The sequence below is a fragment of the Microtus pennsylvanicus genome, chromosome 8 (assembly GCF_037038515.1).
Source record: "Microtus pennsylvanicus isolate mMicPen1 chromosome 8, mMicPen1.hap1, whole genome shotgun sequence".
NCBI lineage: Eukaryota > Metazoa > Chordata > Mammalia > Rodentia > Cricetidae > Microtus > Microtus pennsylvanicus.
This window is the reverse complement of record NC_134586.1, coordinates 38,460,905-38,475,343: the sequence shown is the minus strand read 5'-3', so window position 1 is coordinate 38,475,343 and position 14,439 is coordinate 38,460,905. Positions and strand designations below refer to the sequence as shown.

The window sequence follows — 14,439 nt, the reverse complement described above, 5'->3', positions numbered from 1 at the left end:
AATACTTCCTGGAGACAGTTTGGAGAGTTTTGTTTTGTTTTGTTTTTTTTGTTTTGTTTTTGTAATTCTGCTTTCCATTATATTTCTTTTCTACCTGAATTTTGCCCATCTGTGCCCTAAGACAGCATTGGCCTCAAGTTCTTTTCTTTCAAATGCTCTAAAATACAGATGATAAAAGACCAGTGAGAAAGGGGGGCCTCGCTGGGAGCTGTCTGCATCCCCAAGCTTGGCAACCACCCAAAATGAATAATAACCTACATCCGTAAACTAATGAACTTTTAATTGGAACACTTTGCTCTTTAACTGCCCACCCTGCTGTGAGCCATCTAACAGGTGTTTTACAGGACCTAGCTGACTCATGAATACATCAGTGGCTGTGTCTGCCTCTGTCCCTCCAGTCCCTGAGAGCCTGGTGCACTTCACGGCCCTAGCAAGTTTTTTCTTCTCCCACTTGGGATAGCTCTGGCATCAAGAGGCTCAGTCAAAGCAGATGTTCTAAATTAGGTGCAAAAAAGCAAATCTTAGACGCTGATCCAAGACACTTAAATACAGGGGCTAACGTGACCCCCATGCCATTCTTCAGAGCTTTCCTGTCCTTCACGCCCGGGCTATCAGAACCGCTACTGCCGAGACCACCTAGCTCCGCAGTGCACCTACCCTGCACCTCATTTCCGCGTGACTGTTTCTCACTGTCGTCTTTGGAAGTTCTGGGGGGCATGCTCTCCTAATGTGAACCTTTGGGTGTCTCCAGTTTGCCGGGGAGCTTCTTAAAATATGTCTCAAACAAAACTATTATGTTTTTGAGTGTTCTGTGGTGGGGAAAAAAAAAATCAAGTCGGCCCTTCCCTTCAGGCTCCACTGAAAATCCTTACCCATGCAGTGCTGAGCCTGTAATTCTCCCATTGTCACAGAGGCTGACTCACTCAAAGGCTGCTTCAGGCCCCACTTCACCAACCAGTGAGCCATGTCCATGGTGTGAGCTGGGCTGAGGAAACACAGCGAGAACGGCAGGTGGAGGGGACACTGAAGAAAGCCTAGGCCATCTTACCAGTCCCTGGTTGTCTTGATGAGGAGCACAGAAGGCTCTTAGGGAATGTATTCCACCATGGATCACAATCACAGCGTGAGGGTGGGAAGCCCTAATCCTCCAGTGCTGGCCCTGCTCTTAGGTGCTGAGTAGTTTGTTTTGAGTTTGTTTGATCTGTTTTGTATCCCGTTTTGCCTTTTGTGATTAACTTTTTAAATTGCCTTTCCCTTGCTTTCCTTTTTTTTTTTAAAGAAAGAACCTTAATATTTCATGGATGCCTTCACTGTCATGTGCACAGCTGAGCATAGTAGAAACTCAGTTTTTGTAAACTCAGGTCAGGGTAGAGCTAGTCCTATTGAGCTAACATTTGACTGAACATGGACTAAGACTCACGAACTGACTTTAGACCCCGGCCGTTTTCAGCGGTTCAGTTCCCTGCCCCTCTTACATTATTTTTCAGTTTTCAAGTTGGCAGTTGGAAGCCCTCTTTAGAAAGCCCTTCCCCTGTGAGTGATTCTGAAATTGAACCTTTTCTTTTTCTTGGAAAGTGTTACAAGCTACAAAGAAGCATGGAAATGCAAGGGCACATTTAGAAGTTCTTTTACCAGGATTAAACTGTTCAAGTTTCGAGATGCTCAGAAATGCAGGGAGGGAAAAAAAACATAGACCATAGTTGCTTCAGGGTCAGGGAGGGATTGGATTGTTGCAATCAAAAGGAGGTAGAAATTGTTTCCTTAATCTAACTTCGAACAACCCTGTAATGAATCACCTCAGAACCAATCTGAAGAGTCTGAATGTGATTAAATTTGATGTTAGGAGAATTTTAAACATGTTTTAAGCTGTTGTGTATAAGAACTCATAGTGGCATATTACAGATTTGGTTTCTGGTCACTGCAAGAATTCCTGTCCACAAAAGGCAACAAAATGGCTTAAAACCTAAAAGCCCCACAAATGATTCAAGAACAAGAAACTCTGTCATAGACATTTTTACTACAGCCATGAAAGACTGCCATTCACTGGAGAACCTACAAAATTGCTTCATCCCTTAGCTATTTTGTAGAAACCAGCAATGGAACTGTAGTCATTTAAGTGTGAGTGACTTTAGTTTTCATCTTTACTGGGCTCGAGGTCTTTAGTGGTTATTTTTCTAAGCTACCAACTGGGAAGAAGTCCTTGAGAGGATATTGGTGAAAACACGGTTAGCGGTGTCAGGTGTTCCGTCTAACTGCATTGCTATTCTAAGTGTTAATGATGTATCTCATCTCCAAGTTTCCCCTCCCAAGAGATTCTGAATACTAAATGTGATTCTCTTACATCCTTATTCCAAGGAGGAAGACTAATGTAAGAACTTCATAAATTTTTTTGCATGTTTCCTTCATAATGCAAAAGAGCAAATATTAAGCAAAAGGTTCATTTTCCTGAAAAATGTGACTGGCTTCCTAGAGGACACTGACCCTTATCTGTCATGCTAGGAATGTAAGAAGTGCTTGAACATCTAAATGATATTAGCATGTTGCCTTTTTAATGAAAGAGAGCCAAGACATCTGCCTTCTAGAAACCTATGTTTAGCAAGAAAGAAAGAGAAGGCGTGAATGTAGTTCCATGGAACACGGAGGAGGCCAGCCCAGCAGTGGCTTAGAGTGAGAAAGGGTGTAGCTTCTGTAGTCATCCAAGCAGGTGGTTTCTGGGCTGGCAGAGAACTACAGTAGGGGCTTCCAGGAAAGGAAGAGGCATGCGCAAACGCATGACAGTGCATGGCATGCTCAAGGAATGGCAAAACGTTCAGGCTAACCCAACTCCTCATTTCAACCACACTTGCCACACACAGCACTGGATATCCAGGACACGGAGGCAGAAAGGACCTGGTGTCTGCCTTCTAGAACTAGCTGTAGCTTCTCCAAGAGAACAGACAGGTGAATGACACTTAAACACGGTATGTTGCAGAGGTCTGAGCTGATCTCTGTGGGAATGGAAAAAGGGTAGTGAGGCTTTCCTCACAGTGAATTTAGGGGAAAGATTGCTGTCAGTGCGTCAGAGCCTCTTCGGGGTTATTCATTCTTCATTCGGAGTTTGAGAAAGAGTTTGCCAGTTAGATAGGACTTAGAATATTAGTGGGACACCTCTAAGGGGCTGAGCAGTAATATAGAAGCAGTGTAATTGCATTCAGCAGACGCTGTGTTTGGAGATTTTGTTTGGGGTTTTTTTTGTTGTTGTTCTTGTTTTGTTTGAACGTCTGAGCATTTGGGGCTCATCGTTTGAGCCTGACTGGCTCTAGAGAACCATAGGAAGGAATTCTGTTTACTAGACCTCACTGGCTACTTGGGCTCTCGGTAACCAGGGTGCTTCTCCGTGTATAACTGAAGGCTTTTCAGAGAGTGTGAAGATCTGTTTTGAGCCAGATTAAGGTATCTTTGTACTGCCAGCGAGCCTCATCGCTATGCCAACTTTCAATCACTACCTGATCATCCATTCTGCACCTAGTGTTCTTGTGTTGTGCAAGGTCTCTTTGACGTTGCTTCTGTCTGGGTTATAAAGCGATTGACGAGAGCCCAAAGGCAACACAGAGACGTTCCGGGTAATTCCTGTATTTGTACAGTTGTGAGGCCCTGCACTGCTTCAGCTGTCCATCCTCAGCTAAATGGAGACTCTGAGAGTTTTTAATGTTCTACAGCTTGGACATTTTCCATGACTCAGGTACTTCAGGTGTGAACCCGATGGAGACTTTTACCAGGAGTCAATTTTGCTTTAGATGTCCAGTGCATACATTATGTGAGATTAGGATAGGTTTTGGTCATTATTTCTATTTCCTGACACAATCGTGATTACACATAGTGAGTGGTACCTTATGGTGAGATAGACGTGTATGTGTATAGATATGTGTAAAAGGTTTGATTGGAGGTAGTAAAGACAGAAACTATTTGAAAACAGACAGGAATGGTAGGAAAGCTAAGTGGCCAACACTGTTGGTCTTGGTTCCTTTCTAATCAGATGTAGCCGTTAGCTTTTTTATGGCTTTGGGGGTTTTGTTTAGTTCTTGGTTTTGTTTTTCTTTAACTACCTTCTAGCTGTTACTAAGTGATACCCAGTACTTCTAATGGCATTTTGTTAAATGGCTTTCTCCTGTCTAAAAGGCCAAGGTTAAGGCTGATCACACAGTCAAATGGTATGCTTTCTATTCTTAGCCACAGACATCCGTCTCTAAGACATGTCTTCATGTAAGAAAAAGGAAGCACTGGAGTATATGAAATGTACAAAATGTATATGCTCAGCTCTTCAAGAACAAACCAGCAACATCTTCAGCATCTAGGAACTCACTAGAAATGCGTATTCCTAGGCCCCCACAGCAGACCTGTATCACATTGTTTGTGGTCCCTTTTTGTGTTTTTGCTGTGTGGATTTGGTGCTGAACCATTGAAAAACCATTTTATGGAAACAATCAAGACCAGATCCATATGTATTAGGACTTGAGATGATCAGGGTTTAAGAACTGACCACTAGCCTCCAACACCATGGACCTTTCTGGTTTATGAGAGCAGGAATATGATGCACCAGCCATCTTAAAATAAGCCAAAAGAAATACGGTCCAAGAGGAAGGGAGCCGTCAATGGCTCTAAGTGAAGCCAAACACTCGCCAGCAGGCAGAACGCTTTATAAATCGTGAGTTTAAGACAAAGACTGAGTAGCTGGCTTACTGAGCAGAGACGAGGCCTGTCTGTGTAAACATTCTCTCTGGTACCAACCGCTACTGAAAGCGTTGCAGAGAAGGTCGTGTGGGCCAGCTCTGAACTGTAGGGTGTCAGCAGCTTCACAAAGATGCTTTAGGAAGTGCCCTTGCATAGAGAGTAAACCTGCCAAGATGTCTAAATCCATTTAAATACTTGAAATTATCAAGATTACAAATGGATTTCCTCACAGGGTTGCCTATCAAGAGAGCAGTTGAGGTAAGCATACCCGAGCTGCCCTCTCTGAACTGTGAACCAATAAGATGAGCAGGTAGCCAGCATGCTCAGGAAACAATGGGTATTTCCCATGTGCCGTGTGCAACATCGCCTTCTTCGGATGAACTTGGGAATGTAAACTTGGGAGGCTGCCTAGAATATCTTCATTCAGTTCCTTCCAGAAACTTTCACTTAACACTTCCACGTGGAAGTGTTCAGTCTTTGTTCATCTTTTCGTCTAGATTATAGTAAGGTATTTCCATAGGAGTCCAAAAATAGTATCTTGGCTTAAACTGTTAAGTGCCCTGCTTTGAGAAAGCAAACTATCATCACTTTAAACATGAACCAAAGTAAGTGTACTAGGAATGTACCGGAAATCAGTGGAGGTGAAAACTGAAACCTAAGCATCCTGTATGTGACACTGTATGTACTAAGACATCTGCATATGCCTTAGCCTTCTACCCACCAGACGGGAATTACCTTCATTACACAGACTAATGAGCAAATTGGCAGGAGATAAAGAACATTTTAGATTGAGGTAAATGGCTATCTGATTCCAAAGTTTATAATCTTTTGCTGTTCTACCCTAAGCCTTACGCTATTTGCACATATCTTAATCTAATATGCATTCATAGAGCCTTGTATCTTAGTTAACTTGAGCCTCAGGTTCAGAAGTGGTCCCTACAATGCTAATAAAACTCTCTCAAGCAGAGAACTGAGTCCTAAAGTACCCAGGAGAGAGCTAGAGGCCCAAAGGGAGAGCTCAGCCTTACAACCAGAAGAAAACCAACCTCACCTTTGGGCTGGGAGTACCGTTTTCATGGGAGCCCACACCGAGAAATGGTCTCTCCTGATGAGATCTGAAATCGAGTGTCTGTTCAGAGTACAGGGGGTGGGGGCAGAGCACTGTTTAGTTAGCCTGCATCTTGGGGATGTCAGGACCTCTCACCTTTCCTGAGGCGAGGAACCCAAGACTTCCTGAAGAATGTAGGTACAAAGTGTCAGACCCAGGGATTCTTAAAACACAGCTTTTCTGTATAGTGATGTGTCGGAATCAAAGCAAGCTACCATTTTCCAATGAGTCTCTCCATCACTTGGAAATGGTTTTCAGAAATATTCTCAAAGCCAGTGCTTCTTCTCCCTTTGTTTCTCTGTGAAACAAGTAGCAAGCAGTACTTGTGACAAATGTCACCCTGCATGATGGGCCACAGAATTCCCCACTCTGCGGAAAGATGCCCTTTTTGAAGCGCTCTCTCTCTCTCTCTCTCTCTCTCTCTCTCTCTCTCTCTCTCTCTCTCTCTCTGTGTGTGTGTGTGTGTGTGTGTGTGTGTGTGCGCGCGCGCGCGTGCGTGTGCGTGTGTGTGTGTGTACACTATTTGTAGAAAGTGGGTTTCAGTATAACCCGTAACCACAGAGGTAAATCTATGGTTCAGTGTGTGACCTGACGTACAGGAAGTGTCTGAGTGTAATGATGAAACTTTTTAACTTTCCAGATGACAGAACAGAGGAAGCAGAAACAAAGAATCGGCCTTCTAGGACATCCTCCTCACATGAATGTCAACCCACAGCAGCCCGCCTAAGCAAACGAGACAGAGGGACTACGCTCACCCTGTTTAAATTATTATCGGCGTGGGTATGGCTCATTAGTTCTCCTGCGCCCACTAAGGCTCCATGTGTGCTTAGTACATTTGTAAATACTCCGTTTTGTATTGTATGTATATGATTGCAACTCTCAGAGGTTTGGACTTATGTATTGTAATTAGCTCTGTTGGCATGGTGACCTGTCACTAGTGCCAAAAAATATTAAAAAATGCCTTTTTTGGAAGGACTACAGAAAGTCCCTGATTTGCACTTGAACCAGATTATAGATTTAAAAGTATATGACATGTATTTTGTATTTAAAACTAGAATAGCCAGTATTTATGTTTTTTATAAAGCTGTGCAATACAAATTATGCAATCACCATAACTTTGTAACTCCTGAGTGTCCTACAAGGAGTGCGTGTCTTTGAAGCTGATATGTTAATACTTATGTAATAAATGGTTAAATATCAAATGATGCTGCTGCCCAAATTATATTAATAGCGAGTTTCTTGCCCCTGGGCAATTTTGTACCTTGTAATTATCCTATGGTTATGCTGTTTCTCACTGCTACTGGCATTGGTGCGCCTGTCTCCTAGTGATAACTCCAGGTCTGTGAACTGCTCAAACAGCATTCATTATAAGAAAAACAACTTTAGTTTCAAAGATACTTTTAAGCTTCAAAATTAATCATTTAAGGTATTTCTTTAAGAGAAGCCCTGTTAGAGGCTAATACTTTAGCTTGCAAGGAAATAGATGGATTTTTTTTAAAGGGAACTTTTTACATGACGTTTGGGATAACAGCACATTGCTGGCCATTAAGTGTCATCTCCCTGGTGAATGGAATGTCACAGTGTAATCAAATGAGTTAGCTGATGGCTTATGGATTTTCATCTGAACCAACACAATACACTAGTAAGCGGTTATTATGAATATATATATATATGTATGTCCTTGGAAGACAAAGTAGGAGCTGTCCCTTAGGATGTATAGATGCCCCTTAGCGGTCAGAGCTGAACACTGATGATGCTGTTCTGAAAGAGCCACGTTTTGGTTTTATTTCTTTGTCACATAATCTCTTTTCTGGAGAGGTGCAAAGTATAACAGGGACAGTTTGCCACTGTTGCCTCGTTTTGTACCTCATTTTACTAGACCATCACTGCACAAAAGTTGAAAAACTGCGGAGTTCTGAAGCAAGTCAAGTTTGTAAATGCATACATAATTATATTTAATAAACAATGCAGAATACTACACGGCAACTGGCTGGTGACTTTCATTTGGCATTTCCTTGTGACTTCGGAGCGATTCCAGAGTTGGACAGAGTTAAACTACAACTGGTTTGGTTACCAGATTAATTCCAGAAATGCTGACCTGATTTGAGAAAACAAACAATAGTTTATATTCTATGGGAAACCAGTAGAACAAATATCAGAGGGGACTTCATACGGAACTTATTCTTCTAGGTGACTGAGTACCACCAGGCTGTCACAGGTACCCGGCATGCTGTAACGAGATCCAGGGTGCTCTGTTTGGTGTGGGGATCTTTAACTTGGCATCTACCAGGTGGAAGTATCAAGAACCACTGAAGTTTGTTTGGGTCACTCCTCCATGGTCAGGGTCTTGGCATAGACCATTTGTGATACTTACTTTGATCTCACTCTTCCATCCAAATACAGGAAAACTAGTTCCCTTCTGAAGCAAAGCTGGCTGTGACCGCTCTTTTCTGATGCCGACTTCCTCTGTGTTTTGGTAAATAGAACTAATTCCCACCAAGCTCAGGGAACTGGGTCAGAATTAAATTCCTACCTAATGGGCAGTTTCATAACTGATGCTTCCACTATAGAAACCAGGCAACCCAAAATAAATCAATTTTCCAGCCAGTTTGAAATTTTTCCATTATAAGGTAAGCCTTCAAGAGACACGTGCTTTTTGTCTGACACCAAAACGGCTCTTGTATCCAATATCACAACACTGCGCAGCCAGCAAGGACTTGCTCATTCCCTTGGGCTTTGCCTTTGATCTCTTCAAGCTGCCCAACACAGTGAGGCCAGCAGCGTGTGGGGTGTCTCCCCACGTCCCATCCAGTTCACTAGAAGGTTCTGCATTGACATGTTCAGGTGGCGGCTTTTACAGGTTTGTCGTGTCTCATTTGAATCCTGTCACCAAAGATATAAATCTTCATTCAGGCTGCCAGCTTCAGCAGAAAATAATGGAAACTAGAATGCCACTTACATTCCTACCCTGGGAATGGAGGTGTCAACACCAAAGCCCCTGTAGCAAAATCAGAATCTGCAGGGAAAGCTCCCGGGGGCCTTTGCTAGGTGACTGGTTCTGCTACCTTCTCCACACACCACCTTTTTTGACACCTCTATTTCGGAGACCAAGATCCAGGTCACCTTCAAATTTACCTCCACAGATCACAGATGAGGAAGGAGCACTGGCGGGCCAGTTTTAACCAGGGCAGTAAGAAAGCCTTGGGGTTTCATGTGCTTCAACATTTGCCACCCGCCAAGTCAAGGTTTGCTTTGGTTTGGGTTTTTTGTTTGTTTGTTTGTTTGTTGGCTGGTAGGACTGTTTGGTTTTTCTGTTTGTTTTTGAGACAGGGTCACACTTAAAAGACAACATGTTCAGTCTGTCAAACCGCAGAGCAGGAAAGAAACTTAAAAGATGAAACCTGGAGCCTTGGCAGGGACAGTAACTTCCTGAGCACTCGGCTCCAAACCAGCAGACATCTCCTGACTTCTGCGACACAGAGCTAGTTCTTCCCCAGTCAGGGGCTTCCTGCCTTCCAGAACAGGGCTAGCCTAGTTTAGCGGCCATGCCCTCCCTACCCTTACTCTTGCATGGGAAGCACTACCCATTGATCTTTCTTTCTTTTCGAATCTCGTCCATACGAGTGTCTAGAAGCTAGGAAGAACTAACTGTGGATGCTGTGTGGAGACCGAAAACCCTGTGGCAGAGATAAGGACCAGGTAAGCTCTGGCATATCTGCCTTGCACAGGAAAGCTAGCGGAAGACCTCTTACTTAGCCACAGCTTTCCAAAGCAGAGCCAATCTCAACCCAGTCAAAGCAGCTCCCTGCAGATGACGGTGCTCACATCCAGTGCTGTCCCATGCTGTCCCAGAAGTCAGGGTTTAGCCGACTTTACTGAGTTCTTGTTCACTGCACTGATCTCTTGCTAACCAACTGGGATGTCGGAAAACCCCCAGCAAGATTTCGATTTTACAGAAAGTACCCAAAATTCCACTGATTTTGCATCACAAAGTGGTGGTTAAAGTTGAGTTTTGAGTAAAACGCCATGCGTGTGGTTTTTGTGGGTGGCCTTAGCTAAGAACAGCTATCAGAGCTCAATTACCTGAGGGGAGAGAGCTATGACGGCAATTATAATTAAGACAATTACGATCATAACAAACACTTTTCCACCCTTAGCAATGGGCCATGTGTAGCATCCCACAGCCAGTTCAGGAACATAACCAGCCTCCAGCTCAGCATCCGCAAGCCTAGCAACATGGAGAATTTAAAAGCACAGTGCTGGCTTGTACACAACACAACTCAGACCATCAGATGGACTCCCTTAATGCTGGTTCTCTGAACTCATTCAATAAATTCTCTACATTACTGAGGGTATGACTTGAAAAAAAACAGTTAGCAAGTAAGCAACCTAACACACTTTAAGGTCAGGACAAGCCAGTGTCAAAGAGAATCCTGACACCCAGAAGTGAAACTGCATCATCCACCCCAGCCTGGAAAGAAAAAAGAAAGCTGAAAACCACCATAGAACAAGAAGGCAGAGTTTGAGAAAACCCCTACGGTGAATTCTGAACAACAACAGAGAGTCCCACAACATCAGTGCGTGCCGTATGCAGGACCCACTGGTGGAAAGAATTCGCCAGCACTTCTGTAGTCGCCTCAGAAGATAGAGATAGGCTGGGCCATGTCGCTGGAACTTTAGACAATACAGTACTTCAACAGGATGATCCAGGAATTTAACCCTCACCTTACCGAATGTCTTCAAGTCCATCTCCTTTCCGAGTATTCATCACTCAAAGCATCTCAGAAAGTCTCTTTAGAAGCTTTCTGTGGAAGCCGTCTGGAAGATTTGGTGCCACACTGGGCAAGAAGATGGGGACTCACAAGGCTTGCTTGAAGTCTCAACCTTCCTAACGCTGAGACCCTTTTATACAGTTCCTCATGTTGTGGTGACCCCCAGCCATAGAATTATTTTTGTTGCTACTTCACAAATGTCATTTTGTTACTGTTATGAATCATAGGTAAATATCTGTGTTTTCCATAGGTCTTAGGCGACCCCTGTGAAAGGGGCATTCGAACCACCACCAGCCCCACAGGTTAAGAACCACTGGCTTAGAGGCTAAAGGTTATCGGACCCCACATAAGTTCATGAGCATGGTTCTTGGCAGTGAGAACCTTCATGCTCGCTCAACCACCTATGTGTTTTGACTCTGAGAAAGTTACTCTTTTCAGTTTTTAACTCTCTCTATTCTAAAGGGAGAGATCCTTCCATTTCCTCCCATGGGCTCTGTGAACACGAAAATGCTATATGCGAAGGATCCACACTGTCCTCTCCATCCATATTGGCCATCCCTTGTGTCTGAAAGTTTCTTCTCACACCTACCCACAGTCTCAGCTCACTATTGCACAAGCGAGCTACTTTCTGTTCCTGCTAAATTGCTCTGTTGTTGTTCCTGAGGATCTTAAATCTTTATGTCTTCACATGACATGTTTGGGTCACATCCAGTCATTTTTATTTTAACTATGTTGTAACTATCGGTTTGAACTGAATAATTCATTAAAAAAATCTTAGTCATAAAGCTCCCAACTTCCGGATAATCACTCGCATATTTGTGATCAGTGTTGAATTTAAAATCTGAATTCTTTTTTTGAAAAATATCGCAGATATTTAATATCAGAAATCATATATTTCCTTGGTTTATGAAGTATTTTCACTCAGATTATCATTTGAACCTCCCTACCATTAATGATATAGTCTCTCTTGCATATGAATCATCCTCGATTTCACTGTCTTTCACTTAACATTTAAATATAAATTCTATGCCATATTGCATGGAACCGTGAAGACCCAGAACTTCCCTCGACAATTTCAAAGAGCCCGAGAACGTGCGCACACTCTCTTGATGATCCTGGCCACTTTAGATCTTCAGTCCTGAGTCCTATTTTTTTTCCCCATTTCTTCACACCATCTCCCTCACTCCACTCCACCCACAATGAGGGCATGGCTCTCCTTCAGCGTCCGTGACAGAGGAGGAGAACAAAGAACAAGATTTCATGGAGGAATGAATATGCCACTTGTCCACAAAGAGAATCATATAGAACCAAAGATCCAGCAGTTACTGCCAGCTACTCTGACTTCAGAACTCAAAACCATAAGCTAAGTTGGTCCCTCTGAACAAGCAAACGCCCACACTCAACGTTCTTTACTAAGAAGAAACAAGACATGAATGTGTGAATTCTTACCCACCTGTACCTCCAGATGTTCCCTGCTACACCCCCCCCACACACACACCCAGGAACCCTTAAAGGCAACACCCCACTCCCTCATGTAGGATTGAGTCAGTTTTTAGACAGAGCAAATCTTAGGTAGCATAAGGAAATTAAGGCCATCTGGGGTAGTAGAAAGAATTATGTCTTGTTTATTTACGAACTATGTGTAAATTACTGAGTCACATTTTTTCCCCCAACTGGGTAAAGCAAACGTGGTTTAGAATGTTGCTAATCATAAGAAATCTAGTAATAGCAAACAGACTTGGAGGTGGGGTGGAAGACTCTCTGGTTGCTCAGTGGCCTCCCCGCCTACTATTAAACTGAAATTCAGCAATTGTTGGTAGGCAAAATGGTAGAACCATTTTGGAAAAAGTTTAGCAGATTCCAAAATTTAAACACAATATATTATCAAAAAATCCCGCTTCTGACAACTTAACCAGGAGAAATAAAAATATATGTCTATACAAAAACCTGTATGCAAGCCTGGGGATATCGTGTTGTGGGCAGACTATTTGTATCGTGTGCTGGCTTGGTTTTATGTCAACTTGACAAAAGCTAGGGTCATCTTGGAAGAAGGAATCTTAATTTGAAAAAAATGTTTCCATCCGAAAGCCTGTAGGCAAGTCTATAGAACATTTTCCTGATTGATGATTGCTGTATGAAGGCCTAGCTCACTGCAAGTGTTGCCATTCCTGGGCCAGAGGTCCTAGGTGCTGTAAAAAAAAAAAAGTTTAAAAGACCAAGAGGAGCAAGACAGTAAGCAGCACTCCTCCGTGGTCTCTGTTTCAGTTCCTGCCTTGAGTTCCTGCCTTGACTTCTTGTGATAAGACTATAACATGGAACTGTAAACCTGAAATAAACCCTTTCCTCCCCAAGTTGCTTTTGGTTATAGCAATAGAAACTCTAAGTCCTAGGTTCAATCCCTAGCACTACATAAAACCAACCATGGTGGCATATAACCATAATCCCAGGACTGTGAAGATGGAGGCAGAAGGATGATCAGAGAAGTTCAAAGTCATCCTCAACTACATACTTAAAGCAAGTTCAAGCCCAGCATGGGCTCTGGGCCTCTATCTCAAAAAAAAAAATCAACATGTACATATATGAATATGATATATATGAATATAACCCAATACTAGAAACAAAATTGTCCACCAACCAGTAAATGGGTAAGTGAATGGTGATGTGTGCACCTAACGGTGCCTGGGATGTTGGCAGCTCCTATGCTGAGGACACCACTGTGGGTGTTAGTGTGGGGCCACACACATTTTTTGGTTTGCCTTTGGGAAAAGGTCTTGCTACCTAGCCTAGGCAAGATTCACACTTGGAATTCTCCTATCTCCATCTCCCTAAATCTGAGATGAGGGTGACCACCATGCCCGAACTACTTTTTATCTTTTTTAGCACATTAAGTGTACACACTTTAGCTACTTCAGGGTTGAGGACAAGAATAAGAACCAAAAATCTGTTTGCTAGAGAGTCTAGTAGATATAGCAATGAACTGGAGGGAGGGAGGAGGAGGGAGTTGGAGGAAGGAAAGAAAGGAGAGAAAAGATGTGGTGCTCCTGTTTCAATTCTTGTAATTGTTTAAAAAATATAAAAACCTTGCAAATGTATTTTACTCAAATTTCACCTGTGGCTGTAACAGATGACCAAGTAAAATAGAGGCTAAGATGCTGTGGTAGTTGAGTAAGAACGGCTCCCATAGGCTCATAGATTTGAAGGCTTAGTCACCAGGGAGCGGGATTGTTTGAAAGGTTTAGAGGATTAGGAGGTATGACCTTGTTGGAATAGGTATGGCTTTGAAGGATGTCACTGGCAGTGAGTTTTGAGGTGTCAAGAGCCCATCCTGAGCCCAGTGTCTCTCTCTACTGATGTGGGAGTCTTCTGTTTTGTGTTGATTTCATTGGTTAATAAAGAAACTGACTTGGCCCTTTAATAGGACAGAAAATTAGGTAGGCGGAGTAAACAGAACAGAATGCTGGGAGAAAGAAGCCCAGTCAGTCAGTCGCCATCATTCTCCCACCTGACACAGACACAGGTTAAGATCTTTCCTGGTAAGCCACACCTTGTGGGGCTACACAGATTATTAAAAATGTTTTAATCGAGATGTGAGAGTTAGCCAATAAGAGGCTGAAAGTAATGGGCCAGGCAGTGTTCAAAAGAATACAGTTTCCATGTAATTATTTCAGGTAAAGCTAGCCGTGTGTGATCCGGGTGGGAATGTAGCCCGCCACTCCTCACTACACTCTACTGTTCCAGCAACATGCTCCCCACCATGATGGTCATGGATTAACCCTCTAAAGCTGAAAGCAAGTCCCAAATTAAATGCTTTCTTTTCTAAGAGTTGCCCTGGTCAAGGTGTCTCTTCAC

The 14,439-nt window shown here is 43.1% G+C and overlaps 1 protein-coding gene across 12 annotated transcripts in view; it reads left to right on the top strand.

The window, feature by feature from the left end:
- Positions 1 to 7,804, top strand: part of Itpr1 (inositol 1,4,5-trisphosphate receptor type 1) — a 342,349-nt gene extending 334,545 nt beyond the window's left edge. For all 12 annotated transcript variants that reach the window (XM_075983288.1, XM_075983285.1, XM_075983283.1 and 9 more), the window contains one exon: positions 6,459 to 7,804. In XM_075983288.1, the coding sequence (XP_075839403.1) occupies positions 6,459 to 6,545 (87 nt within the window). In that variant the 3' untranslated portion in view covers positions 6,546 to 7,804. The remainder of the gene's footprint in view (positions 1 to 6,458) is intronic.
- The last annotated feature ends 6,635 nt before the right edge of the window (positions 7,805 to 14,439 follow it).